Raw genomic sequence first — 13,740 nt, forward strand, 5'->3', positions numbered from 1 at the left:
ATGAATCTAGGTAACGAAGTAATCAGTTATTCATGGTAGTATGCTTTCAGCTTTGATTCTTTCAGCTTTTCAACTTTGAGTTTAAAAATACTTCTGGGGGATAAGAAAGCAATATGTAAACACTCCCATACGAAATTGTTCCATTTTCCCCATAAAAAACATCATAAAGTAAAAAAAAATCAGTCTACCCCGACTAAATTACTAAATTCCAAAATAGTAACATTTAATATTAATATATATAAATATATTTTTGTGAGGAAGATCAGCCCTGAGCTAACATCCATGCCAATCCTCCTCTTTTTTTGCTGAGCAAGACCGGCCCTGAGCTAACATCCGTGCGGATGTTCCTCCACTTTACATGGGACGCCGCCACAGCATGGCCTGAGAAGCGGTGCATCAGTGCGCGCCCAGGATCTGAACCTGGGCCGCCAGCAGAGGAGCACACGCACTTAACCACTACGCTATGGGGCTGGCCCCAATATTAATATTTTCAATGATTTTTTAAAATTACGAAACCAGGCACTTAGCCTTCCCTTCAGTCTTATGATGTTGTAACATAAGGCGGTTACTGACTTCAAGATGTCCTGAGACAATGATTATTTATCAACTCTTCCTTCATTCTTCTATTTTAGTGCTTAGATTATGTTTTATAATTATCTGTATACCTATATTTCCCTCTCACTAAACTGTAAGCTCCTAAAGGACAATGAGTGTGTTCTATTTATTATTCTATCAAACACAACATCTGACATACTAACTTAAATATTAGCTGAATAAATGAAAAAGAAAAGTTGGGTAAAACTAACTTTTTCAAATGAAACGACTGCTTCCAATTGTTCTCAAACACTCTGGAAATTCACTTAAGTTCAATGATTTAAGCACAGAAATGTTCACCCCACCACTATTTGTAATTATGAACATTTTAGAAATAAATGTACAACATTAGGGAAACAGTAAAACAAATTATGGTATATCCATATAATCGACTTTCAAACAGCCAGTAATAATGGTATCAAAGCACTCAAAGGCACAGGAAAATGTAAAAGAAGGAAGATTACAAATTAGATACATGCTAATTATATTTAAAAATGTGTTAAAAAAGTATTTAAAAAGGACTAGAAGAAATTCATAACTCCTCATAAAACTGGATTATGATCTATTTTTCTTTCTCTTTGTATACTTCTTAAAACCAAAAATTTCTGTAGGTAGCAAGTATTATTCTTATAACTAGAAAAACTTTAAGAAAAATAAAAATTCACTTAACCACCTTTTCCAAAACCTCCTGCTTTGCTAGGATATTACATAAAGAAATCAATTCAGTGTCCAATTGTAATGATTTATCTCATGAAGGATCTTGAATTTCTGTAACCCTGATAATTATAAATCTTTTCATCAAGTGCTTAATAATTGAAAAATTAAAACAAAAATATAATGAAAAATTCACTATCAAATGCCAGAACAATACAATGATACTATATAATACCCAAGCTGGAGATTCAGATACTATATAAACTCCAGAATTATAACCTTCCAATATCTTGGTTTAAATGATGGGCTCTAAGACCTGTTATAAGCATTCTTAGGGAAGCACAAACTTCTATTTTTATTTTTTTACCTCCTTAGAAATAAAAAGTTACATATATATATCTCTGCCTCTATACATCTTACTCTCCATTCTTCCATAAATTGTCACCTATCATTTCTGAGGTTTAAGTCCAAAGCTTCCTTGCTTCTAGTATTTTTTATTAGGAAACAGCAGCTAGTCATATGGCAAGTATTTTTCATGTTCTTACAATATTTTTCATAATCAACTGAATACTTTACGCACCTTCTTCCATTAACCCTCGGATCTGCTCATCTTTCTCTTTCAAAAGGTCTGCAGTTTCACTACTATTTAGTCTAGTGGCAAGTTCTTCTTTTATATTTTTGATTTCCTAATTAAGAAAAAAAATTGTAAATACCAAAAGAATTACTTTCATTCTAGGCATATTTTTCAATTTTTTTACATATTAAAAGAATAATCACATTCTTGGTAAGAAACCATAAGTTTTGTTCAGTTAACCTGAGTCTATTACTTCGGTTAATTAAGACTAAGTAAACACCTCTGAAAACAACATATAAAACCTGAATTGAGATATAAAAAGGTTTTAATATGGAAATACAACTGAGAATAACTTTCAATACTCTTCTTCACTATCACTACACACACACTCTACAAGTTAAGCACTATATTTGGAACAACTTCAAACAGTACACTGTCTCCATTTTTCACCGTATTTCTTTTCCTCATCTAAAACTCATTGCATTTACTAGTGTGTTGTGAAATGAGAGGGAAAACATGATTATAAGGTTCAATCTACTTTAATAAAGCAGAGATGCAACAGAAACAAATCAAGATTGTTTTTTAAAACTACAACGGAGAAGTATGGTGATGTGAAAACTTTTATGACTTAAAATTTGCTTTGAAGCAATACTCTGAAACTAAACAATAGCTAAAAACAAGTAACATTTATTAATTTATTTAGACCATGCTTTGTATCCATTATCATTTAAACCTCACAATAATCCTATGAGGGAGGCACTTGTATAATTCAACTACATGAAGAAGAAAACTAAGACTCAGAAAGACTGAGTAAACTGTGAAGGTCCGAGAGCTAATAAGTGGTCGAGTTATGACTTGAACCCAGGTCTGTAAATCCCCAAAGCCCATGCTCTGAACCATCTACAACAATGCTGTCCATTTTCCAACTGTCAAAATTTGATTCATCCTTCAAGGTCCAGTAAGAATATCATGTCTTCCATGAAACGTTCCTCAATTCCCCTGGTCAGAATTCATCCTCTATGATACTATTCCAAACTGCTTATTCATCTGTATCTATAACTTATTTAGTACTATATAGTTGCTGACATTATCTGTCTTTCATCACCAGAAAAGCCAACTCTTCACTTAAGGTTATTCAATTCACCTTTGAACTTTCTATGGATCCTAAGCATGGGGTTCATGCATGGCAGTACACATAAAATGTGTCAAAAGTTTTCAGTTTTTTCCACCTTTAGTTAATGGTTTGGATCAATTCTATATCTACAATTCAAAGTTCACTACAGAAAACAAACATTACTTAAAATCTAATTTCTTGATTAGACTGGTCCAGACGGAACACAGCAGGGACAAGAAGAGGTAAGTTGGTTACGTAGTCTCAGGTTATCGTTAGTGTCTGAAATGAGCTAGCTAACTTAAGCAACCAAGTATATGACACATTTCTTTTCTGTGAAGTATATGACACGTCTCTTTTCTGTAAGAGTATACACAGAAATTTTATATATTAACATTAATATTGGTCAAGAAGGGGGAAGCAACCTAATTGAGAAGGGAAAATGCTGACAAGTATTATTACTAATAGTTGAGACGCAAGCAATAATTACTAACCTTAGCTGGTTATCAATTTCTGAAATAGCCAACTATTCCAAATTATAAGAATTAGAACAATGGTTCCTAACCAGGAGTGATTTTGCTCCCAAAGGCAAAGGGGACATTTGGCAATGTCTGGAAACATTTTCAATTACTACAACTGTTGGGGGGTTAGGGTGGGGTAGTGGGGAGGGGAGAGTGATACTGGCATCTTGTTGGGAGGGGCCTGGTATGCTGGTAAACATCCTACAATGCACAGGACAGCCCCACACAACACAAAATTATTCAGGCCAAAATGTCAACAGTGCTGAGGTTGAGAAATCCTGCATTAGAATAAGCCAACACTATGCCCCCCAAGAGGGAGTCACTAACCATTAGAAACCTTTATTTTAAAATTACTTGGACTTGAAGAAGTATATATAATATGTTTGAAGTGGTAGGAAAATAACAAATGACAGTAATGACAAATTTTAAAATTTATATAGTGCCATTTACATTTGTGTTATTTATTTTGATGGAATTATCATTTACAAAAATTATTCTAATGATCCTTGCAAGGACTTACACATAAATTATACAAATATTTGTTTAGATTTTTAAAAATTATCAAAAACCTATAAATTTAAAGGTATAGAAAAATCTGTAATTTAAGTGTAATATACTACATAGTATCCTTTTAATGTTTTCTCTTTTTTCCAATACCAAAATATTATGAATGCATTCCTCAAAAATCTACGTCTCTATAGAGTTTAATTAATATTATTTTAAACTTCCATTACCTTTTTAGCAGCATCTCTCTCTTTGCAGGCTAGCTGAACTTTCTTTTCTGCTTCTGCAATTCTTTGAGTAAACTCATCCTTCAAGGAAGAAATGCTGTTGCTTTCTTCTTTCACTCTGAACATTTCACTAAATTTAAAATAAAATTGAGACTGAGGACACTACTGCCAAGGTAACAAGGTGAGTTCAGTTTGCAAAAGGAAAATAACACTGTCTTCAACACACACCTTACTAAAATAGATTAGTTTTAGCCCTGTTAACTTTTTTTTTTTTTTTTGTGAGGAGGATCAGCCCTGAGCTAACATCCAATGCCAATCCTCCTCTTTTTTGCTGAGGAAGACTGGCCCTGGGCTAACATCCATGCCCATCTTCCTCTACTTTATATGGGACGCCGCCACAGCATGGCCTAACAAGCGGTGAGTCGGTGCGCACCCGGGATCCGAACCGGCGAACCCCGGGCCGCCGCAGCGGAACGTGCGCACTTAACCGCTTGCACCACCGGGCTGGCCCCTAGCCCTGTTAACTTTTAAGAGAAAAATTACCAGCTTAATTTATTTTAAAACAGCTCAAAGAAAACCCACTTGAAGAAGAAAATATCACCAATATTTGATGTGTAGAAATAAGAAAAAATTAAATAAAATTTTTCATCTTTGAATCTTTTTGTGTCACATTTTACCAATCACCTCCTTAAAGCAAACCAATACTCAGTATTTTTTTTAACTATAATATCACAGTTTTCTTTAAATATGTTTTAAATCTCTAATACTAAAAGATTATTAATAATAAAGGAAAAAGGTTTTTTTTGTGTTTTTCTTTGCAAAACATCTCTCTTCAAAGCCAAAGGTAATATGGTAAAGATAATTTGAGGAGAAAAGTAATCTCTAAGGTTAGAATTGAAATGCTATTCAATTTTCAATAATTATAAATAAGTTAAATTATAAAACATTTTAATTTCAACAATATCCTTAAACAACAACAAAGTATAGGGGTATCTAGAAAATGTGCAAAATTATTCACATTTGTAAAATACTTACTCTTTCAGATTATCGTAAGCTTCTTCTAGAAGTGCTTTTTCTTTACTAAGAGATAATAACTGGGCCTCCCTTTTATCCAGTTTCTCATTCAGAAATTCAACTGTCTGGATAAGGAAAATACACAAAAGTCAAACGTTCAACTTTAAGAAACTATTTTTACAAGCAGGTGATGAGTTGTAAAGGAAACCCAATCACTACAGTAAATAAAACAGCATTATCTCATAAAAAAAAAAACTAAAAACAATTTTTGGAACAAAGTAGATACAGAACAACAAGAACTCATACATAGCTGGTAGGAGAGTATAAATTGGTATAACCACATAGCTGGTGGGAGTATAAATTAATAAACCACCTTGGAGAACAATTAGGCAACATCTAGTTGAAGATCTACATACTCTTTGATGTGGAAATTCTACTTTTAGGTATATCTTAGAGGAGAAAACTCCTGCATAAGTGTACTAGGTAACAGCAAAAATCTGGGAACAGTGTGCATGTCCACCAAAACAGGAAAGGAGTCAGATGCAATCAAGAAAGATCAAAGAGGGCCGGCCCTGTGGCTTGGTGGTTAAGTGCGCGCGCTGCGATGCTGGTGGCCCAGGTTCGGATCCCGGGTGCGCATCGAGGCACCACTTCTCCATTCATCCTGAGGCCGAGTCCCACATACAGCAACTAGAAGGATGTGCAGCTACGACACACAACTATCCACTGGGGCTTTGGGGGGAAAAATAAAATAAATAAAATCTTTAAAAAAAAAAAAGAAAGATCAAAGAGGGGCTTCAAAGCCTCTAGTAATGTTCCGTGTCTTAGCCGGGTAGTGGATAGACAAAGTGTCTGTTTTTCCAGGTTATTCTTTAACCCAACATGTAACATGTAACTTTTTTTAGTATGATACACTGCATTTAAAAATGAAAGTAATTTTAGAAAATCCATAGGCATGTAATTTTAAAATCTCTAAAATATATCAGTATAAAGCCAAACAAAAAGGAAAACTTAGGATATCTCATTCCTTACGTCCTGCTGGAAGCAGTGATAAACTTGTATTTGAGGGGAGGAACGGTACCTAAAAAAAAATGTCTTACCTGAGTTAGGTCTAAATTAATTTAGAAATCACTTACCTTCTGGAAGTTATATTATAGCTATAGCATGGCATTTTGTTTGTGAATAATATTAAACCTAGGTAACAGAATCTGGCACTATTTTACATTAAATAATTCAATACATGGCATTTACAAGACATTTCTTCAAGACATCCTATATCTCAGAGGAGTCTATTAAAGATGCCAGATCCAACTCAATTTCTATATCTAAAAATCATAGGAAAAACCACAACTGTGACTTAATGTTAGTTAAAGAATTTACATCACTTTTCTTTTATAGGTATTAGGTAGAAGCAATTCGTCATTCCTAAGCAATTCCTTTGTTCCTTGGACATTTCCCTTTCTTATTCATCTAAGACAGCTATCAATAGAAAATATCAAAAATAACATAAAAGAGAAAACAAACTGAAGCAACTAATAACAGAAAAACATCAATAATTAATCTAAAGACTAAATTTTTCATTTAAGATTTGCTACAAATACTGTGAACACGCAAAAATTTTTTTTTCATGAGAAAAACCATAATATTTAGATTTGTTTTAGTACGTCTATCTGCCAAGGAGTTAAAGACATATCTTAACACAAGAAGACAGTCCTTTCAAACTGACAAATTAATGAGCATAGCATAAGAAAATTTTAAGGTGATAAGAAATCAACAGTAAAGACATAAGAGGGAAACTTTTTTATGCTCAGTTACATTATCAACTTATTCTACCATAGTTGCCTTGGAGAAATTTCAAACACGTTAGTATCAATAATTTTTCAATTTTAAGGTCCTTAATGTCACACTTACATGGCAAAATGCCTGCCGTTTTTAACAGTACAAAACATTATGCATTACTGAGTATTAAAAATAAACAAATGATTTAATCTTTGAAAAGCATATCCAAAAATCCCCTTCCACTTTCTAGAGTTACCTTGCAAACATCTTTCTCAGAAAGCGCTTCTGGCTGACTTTCCGCAGCTTCACCCTCCTCAGCCACCTTGTCTAAGACAGTATGTCCTTCATTCATTGGTGCAGAAGAAACCAAGATATCAGGCTGTTCACAATTAACAGGAGTTGCACTTCGTCCACTTTCTTCCATTTCTGCTTCCTCAGTAGGTATAATTAACGCTTCATTTACTACTTCTTCAGATTTTCCTTCAACAGATTCAACTATTTTAGTCTTTGGAGTTGAAGGATTAACTATAATAGGTACTAAAGCATATCCCTTGCCTGACAATTCATCGTCTGAATTGATTTCGCTTACACTACGGCTATCTAATGACTGTACACTAAACGAGTCTATTCTTTCAAAAGCATCAGATGAGCAGCAACTCTCAGTGAGTTTTTGGAAATCATCTAAACGATTATATTCAGGACAAGCAGATGCTGAGAGAAGCTGAAAAGACGTCTGCATTAAGTGAAGACTTGATTTTGAATCTGTAGTCTCTTGTCTCGAACTTGCTGAGCTCTCACTTATTACACTTTCATGATCTAAAACTTCGATATCACTGGTGGTAGAAGTACCTGATGAGAAGGTACTAACTGGAGGAGAAGGTGTATTGCTCTGTCTGTCTTCATGCTTTTGTTCCTTAGGTTCCAAAGCCATGTCCTTTGTTTCTGCTGTGAGAGACTGTGTAGACATATTAGACACATTTTCCCTGGTGGTTTTCACAGTAATTACACTTTCAGATACTTTCAAAGGTATGGTTGACCCCTTCATATCAGATTCTTTATTAACAGTTTCTTCATGCTTGCCCTCTGTTTTAGGTGATGGAGTATCTACTGCCAGAGTTTCCTTCGATACAACACAGGGAGAAGAATCTTTAACTTTTGACTCAGTTGTTTCAGCTGTTCTTGACTGTCCAGTGTGCAAGGATTCCTGTAAGGTGCTTTTCACTTCTTCTTCTGGTCGCTGTGATTTAGCTGGCGGTTTTGATACCACTGGACTCTTCTGGATGGTCTGGACATCCGTTGGAGAGAGAAAGGCACTGAAGAAATTTTCAGATTCATCTACCATAGTTCTCCGAACTGGCTTTGTAATCGCTTTAGGAGAGGCTACCGGTTGACTCTGAGGTTCAGTGCTTGATTTTAACCCCCAGGTTGAAGTATCCCATCCTCCACTGACAGAAGGACTTATTCCTTTGACAAAAAAATATCAAAAAAGAGAAAATCACATATATATTACACTTATATTACAATCATTATTATAAGTCAATATAAATATAAGTTAAAAAAAAAAAAAAAGAAAACCTATGGAATACAACCTATAATTTGCACCTGTTCAACTCCTTGCTTACTACATAATTAATTAGTTCACAGTTAACTTTGGGCCTTAAAGAGGAAAACTGGTGTGGATCTGCCCAAGAGGAACTAGGAGCAAAAATAAAAGACTGGGCTGGGCCTGGCCTACCAGAAGCAAGTATGTTATTCTCTCCCATAACAAATTAAGAAAGTTATAGTATATGTTATATAACCCATGCTAAGTCCAAGATACATATGACTCATCTGACAATAACAGGCAATACCCTCACTTATACGTCATGTGCAGTTATTGTAAATTGAACCTACCTTCTATTCAGTTAGTTTCATATTAATTTTATTCTTGTAACATTAATAATAAAACATAGTTATGAGCCAGACAAAGGGCAGCACTCAAAACTGAACCGAAGGGTCTGCCCCATGGCTTAGTGGTTACGTGCTCGCGCTCTACTATTGGTGGCCTGGGTTTGGATCCCGGGCGCGCACGGACACACCACTTCTCCGGCCATGCTGAGGCGGCGTCCCACATACAGCAACTAGAAGGATGTGCAACTATGACATAAACTACCTACTGGGGCTTTGTGGAAAAATTGAAAAAGGAGGATTGGCAATAGATGTTAGCTCAGAGCCGGTCTTCCTCAGCAAAAAAGAGGAGGATTAGCATGGATGTTAGCTCGGGGCTGATCTTCCTCACAAAAAAAAAAAAAAAAAAAAACCACTGAACCTAAGATACTGGTAACAAATGTCCTTTTCCATAGATCAAATTAAACTGATGGGAACAGTAACTTCTAGAGGACAAATTCATTTTCATCCACTTGATGACAAGCTCATTCTCCAAGTCCCACTCTCCAAACCTACTCTATGAGAAAGTTTTGTTCTCTTCCTAAATTCCAAATTATGTCAGCAATTAGTAGAAGGTCATGATGAATTTCAGAAATGTGCACATTTTTAGAATTATTGCTTTTTCGGGGCAGGCCTGCTGGCATAGTGGTTGAATTCAGGCGCTCTGCTCCGGCGGCCCAGGGTTTGCAGGTTCGGAAACCGGGCATGGACTCTAGCACCGCTTATCACGCCATGCTGTGGCAGGCATCCCACATGTAAAACGGAGGAAGATGGGCACACATGTTAGCTCAGGGCCAATCTTCCTCAGCAAAAGGAGGAGGATTGGCAGCAGATGTTAGCTCAGTGCTAATGTTCCTCACCAAAAAAAAGAAGAAGAAGAAGAATTACTGCTTTTTGATATAGATGATAGTTTACGCTAGGATTTTTTTAAAAAACTAAGGAGAAAATAACTATCTTCTGAGTAAAAAAAGATAATTATATCAGTCATAGAAATATATGCTACTAAAAAACCCAATGATAAACAAAAAAATGGCATATTTGCTGAAATATTTAAAGCATTTCTTTTTAAAAAATTCTTTCTTTTCTAAACTCAAAAGTAGCTGTGCACAAATCCTGCACCATTAGAAGTTGAGGGGAAGAGCACAAGTACCTAAAAGCTCCTGAAACTATCAAGTCCTATATTAAAGTCTATCCTTTAATATGACTTCAGAGGTATGTAAGAAACTTCCGTTTGGGGACATAGTTGTATATCCCTTTATTCAGTATACGAAAACAATGAAAAAAGGGATAATCAAAACTAAAAAGGAAAATGAAATAAGATTAGGTTTGGTGAGTAGTTTAAGTCACCTTAATGAATAACAGAAGTCAGATATGCCTCCTGAAGAATGTTTTATTTAAATCCCATTCTTAAATTCACTTAAGTTACTCCATGCCAAACACTGGTCATCTTTGAGTGATGGCAATGTAAAAGATAGATGATCAACGAACACTACGGCATTTCACTAAAATCTGAGTCAATTCTGTATAACCTATTCTTAAAAATTGAATTACGTAAAACGATGCAAGCCCCAGGTTTCATTAAACAAGTATCCTTATCTTGAAAACTTATGTTCTGTCTCCTCTAAAGTTCAGTAATTCAAAATGTGGGGTACCCACGAAAAAGAAATTGAGTTACTCCAAGTTCATATACTATCTTGTAAAAAGTAAGAGGCTCATGACATACACACACAGACCAAAATATCTTAAAATGAGGTACCTTAAATTTAGGTCCTGACTTTTCAACGATGTAAAATTAAAAACAGAAACCAGAAAAGAGTCGTCAAGAATAACTTACTCTTTTTCACATAAGTTCACACCCTCAAAATCTGCAAATCTTTACCCCACACACCAAAATGCAAAACTGTTCCTTAAATTTAGAGCCAAAATTACCTTAAGATCCCTGAAATATTAAGCTCAACGGATCTGACAAAGAGAGACGTAGCTCTTTGGAAATAAAAGGTGATGCAACCCCAAAATCTTGGGCCACAGTTTCCACCGGTAATATCTTCAGCATACTCTGCCCCTGACCCACTGCGTGGCCTAGAGGAAGTTACTGAGCCTCGATTTCCTCTTCTGGAAAACACGGATAATAACGAACGTAGCTCGAGGAGCCGTTTTGAAGATGAGAAAGCCATAAAAACGCACATTAAGGCGCTACCAAGCACGAAGTGCTCGCTCAGTGTTAGCGATTGTTCTCCCGGTCCCTGTTGACTGACTTCATATCTTGGCTCCAAACAGTGCCCCAAGTGCGCAGCAATTCGCGTTGCGGGGAGGCTGGGGCTGCGTCGGGGGAGGGCTTGGGGACAAGACAACAAACCAAGTCCCTGTGACTCGAGGCCGGCAGGACCCGCATCCAGGACCACAGCAAGGAGGAACCCGAGGCTGGATTCTACCCCAGGAAAACAGCAGAGCCCAGTGTGGAGACAGAAGCAGCCCCCGAGGACGGGCTGGGGGGAAATGACCTCCCCGGACCCTCCCAGCGAGGAAGGAGCGCTCTCCGCCCCTCTTCACCTGTGCGCCTCAGGAGCGACGCCTGCGCGAGCCCGGGGACCCGCTCCGCGGCGCCTTACCCGGCTCTCCGTATGGAATGGTCTCGGCCCAGGCGCTCGGCTCCTCTTCCTGGATGTCCAGCACCCTGTCGATGGACTTCTGGGCCTGGGACAGGGCCTGCTTAGCGAAGCTGGAGAGCTGGGAGGCGTTGAACCAACTCATCTCCACTCCTCAGCCGGCAGTGGCGGCGGCAGCACCAAGCGGGAAGGCCGAGGGCCAGGCCGACCGGCCTCAGGCCTGGGGAAGGGTGCAGCGGTACGCCCTCGCCCCCTTCTCCACTCGGCGAGCCCTGTCAGCGGGCGGCCATGACCCCGACAGGCTCCTCCGAGCCCGGGAGGTTACCCCAGCCCTTTCCGCACAGCTGAGACGACGGGCCCGGACTGCGCATGCGCTGACTTCTTCCACGTACACAACCGCGAAATCCGGGAGCTCGGAGTTCCGTCGGTAGACGGAACAGGAGGAACGTTGACGTCACATCCGGGAGGCCAGGGTTGCCATTAGTTACCCAGGAACGCGTACCTGCTTCCATTGATACGGATTCCAAGCTTAGTGCCGGCATTCTCAGCCACGGGAGAAACTCTGTGGCTACCAGCCAAGGCAGATTCTTCCAGGATAAATAAGCGAGTTTTCACGTGGATTCCTTCCTAGAAAACAGCTCAAATACTAAGAGGTAGCACCTTGCCGGTAATAACTGCAACAAAGGGAAGTTTGGGTCTCGCATTTCTCTTATCGCTTTGTCTCAAATATTTAATCACTTCGGTGTTAATTTGGCCTAAAGGAGGAACCCTAGGTTTAGGTTTGCCTAAAAATACTGGACACTGTATAAAAGACCTGCTTCAGCCCACCTGATGCAAGTAAGTAAGCCGTCTTCCACGATGAGTTACAAGTTACAACAAGCACAGAAAGCACAATCTCCCCTCACGATACAGGTCCACTCTCAGCCCCAGCCCAAACAAACCTGGGGAGCACTACAACTATTAATGTGTATTGTGCATATTATTTAAAATATAACTTGTGGGGGATGCACTCTTCAAACATTTGGCTATACGTAGAAATCAAATTGGTGGCATTACCAATCTAGTCAGTAATTATGTTTGGTTTGGCCTCCATGTTAAAGACAAAATTCTACCAACATTTAAAAGTCTGATTTCATATAAAAATCCAGATTTCCAGCTGATTTTGAAAAATATGGATACCAACAAGGCACAGTCAGCAGGAGTGGTTGCCTCTTTTGACAAATAATTTTCACTCCCGTTTGCCACAAACCTCACTAATCTTATTACATCCTCTTATTACACCCTCCCTGCTGTGGTTATTTACTTTACCTGCCTGTCCCCTCTATTTTATTATTTTACCCAAATGCAAGGAACTTTGCCATAAAGGGATTATTTTTCTTCAAAAAAAATCAGATTTAAACTATGCCCTTGAGAAGTTATGATCTTCCAGTAAGTTTATCCAACTTCAGTAAAAATTTGCATGTTGAAACTCTTACAATGTAGTAACCTGCACAAGTAGTATTAAATACCTCGGTAACGTCAAACAGCTTAGCTAAGTAACCTAAGGAGGAGGTTTGGGGCAAATTAGGGTTGGAATCCCTGTTCCAAGACTTCTAATTGTACAGTTTTGAGTAAATGACCTTAACTTTCTAAAACTATTTATTCACCTCTCAGATGGAGATACTGTCACCTTCTCACAAGGCTACTTTAAGAATTATGATAGCACACATATGAAAGAGGTGCTAAATTTTAGTTCCTCTGAATTTGTAACTTTTTAAATAAAGCATATAAATTTATCCCATATGATTTTATAATGAAACTTAGAATATTTGTCAATATGGAGCTAGAAAGAATAACCATAGATGAAAATGTAATCCAGTCACATGTAATCACAAAGCTTTTCAGTAGAAAACTGCTAAGTCAAAAACAAAGAGTGAGAACATGTTCCCATACTGAGATACTAAAACTCATTTTTCAGTACTTATTCTTAATTTTGTTTTAAGCCTTAGTCTTTTAGGGAAGGAAAAAAAAGGACTGTAAGAGACCCTATTATAAAAATATAGTTACTCCATTTCATTACATTATTATGTTGGAGCAAATTAAATTAAATCAGTAGATATTTACTGTGGCAAAAGTATTAATTCGGGTTCCATAAAAATTTTGTCTTAGTAATTCTACTACACATTTAAAATTTATTCCTACATTACTACAGAACTTACTATCTTTAATATACTTTTAAAAATTTCAGTGA

At 37.3% G+C, this 13,740-nt stretch overlaps 1 protein-coding gene across 3 annotated transcripts in view; it reads right to left on the bottom strand.

The window, feature by feature from the left end:
• The window catches only part of TMF1 (TATA element modulatory factor 1), a 32,071-nt gene extending 19,462 nt beyond the window's left edge, over nt 1-12,609 (bottom strand). Inside the window, exons 1-5 of one of the 3 annotated variants that reach the window (XM_087431316.1) lie at nt 11,455-11,567; nt 7,235-8,442; nt 5,221-5,324; nt 4,189-4,315; nt 1,829-1,934 (exon numbers count right to left, since the gene is read on the bottom strand). In XM_087431316.1, the coding sequence (XP_087287442.1) occupies nt 1,829-1,934; nt 4,189-4,315; nt 5,221-5,324; nt 7,235-8,320 (1,423 nt within the window). In that variant the 5' untranslated portion in view covers nt 8,321-8,442; nt 11,455-11,567. Of the gene's footprint in view, nt 1-1,828; nt 1,935-4,188; nt 4,316-5,220; nt 5,325-7,234; nt 8,443-10,833; nt 11,425-11,454 lie in introns of those variants that run through there. The other 2 variants (XM_087431315.1, XM_004419906.3) reach the window with 2 other exon arrangements.
• Between the last annotated feature and the right edge of the window lie 1,131 nt (nt 12,610-13,740).

Source organism: Ceratotherium simum, chromosome 5 (assembly GCF_057802395.1).
Source record: "Ceratotherium simum simum isolate JZ-2026a chromosome 5, ASM5780239v1, whole genome shotgun sequence".
In the NCBI taxonomy this organism is placed as follows: domain Eukaryota; kingdom Metazoa; phylum Chordata; class Mammalia; order Perissodactyla; family Rhinocerotidae; genus Ceratotherium; species Ceratotherium simum.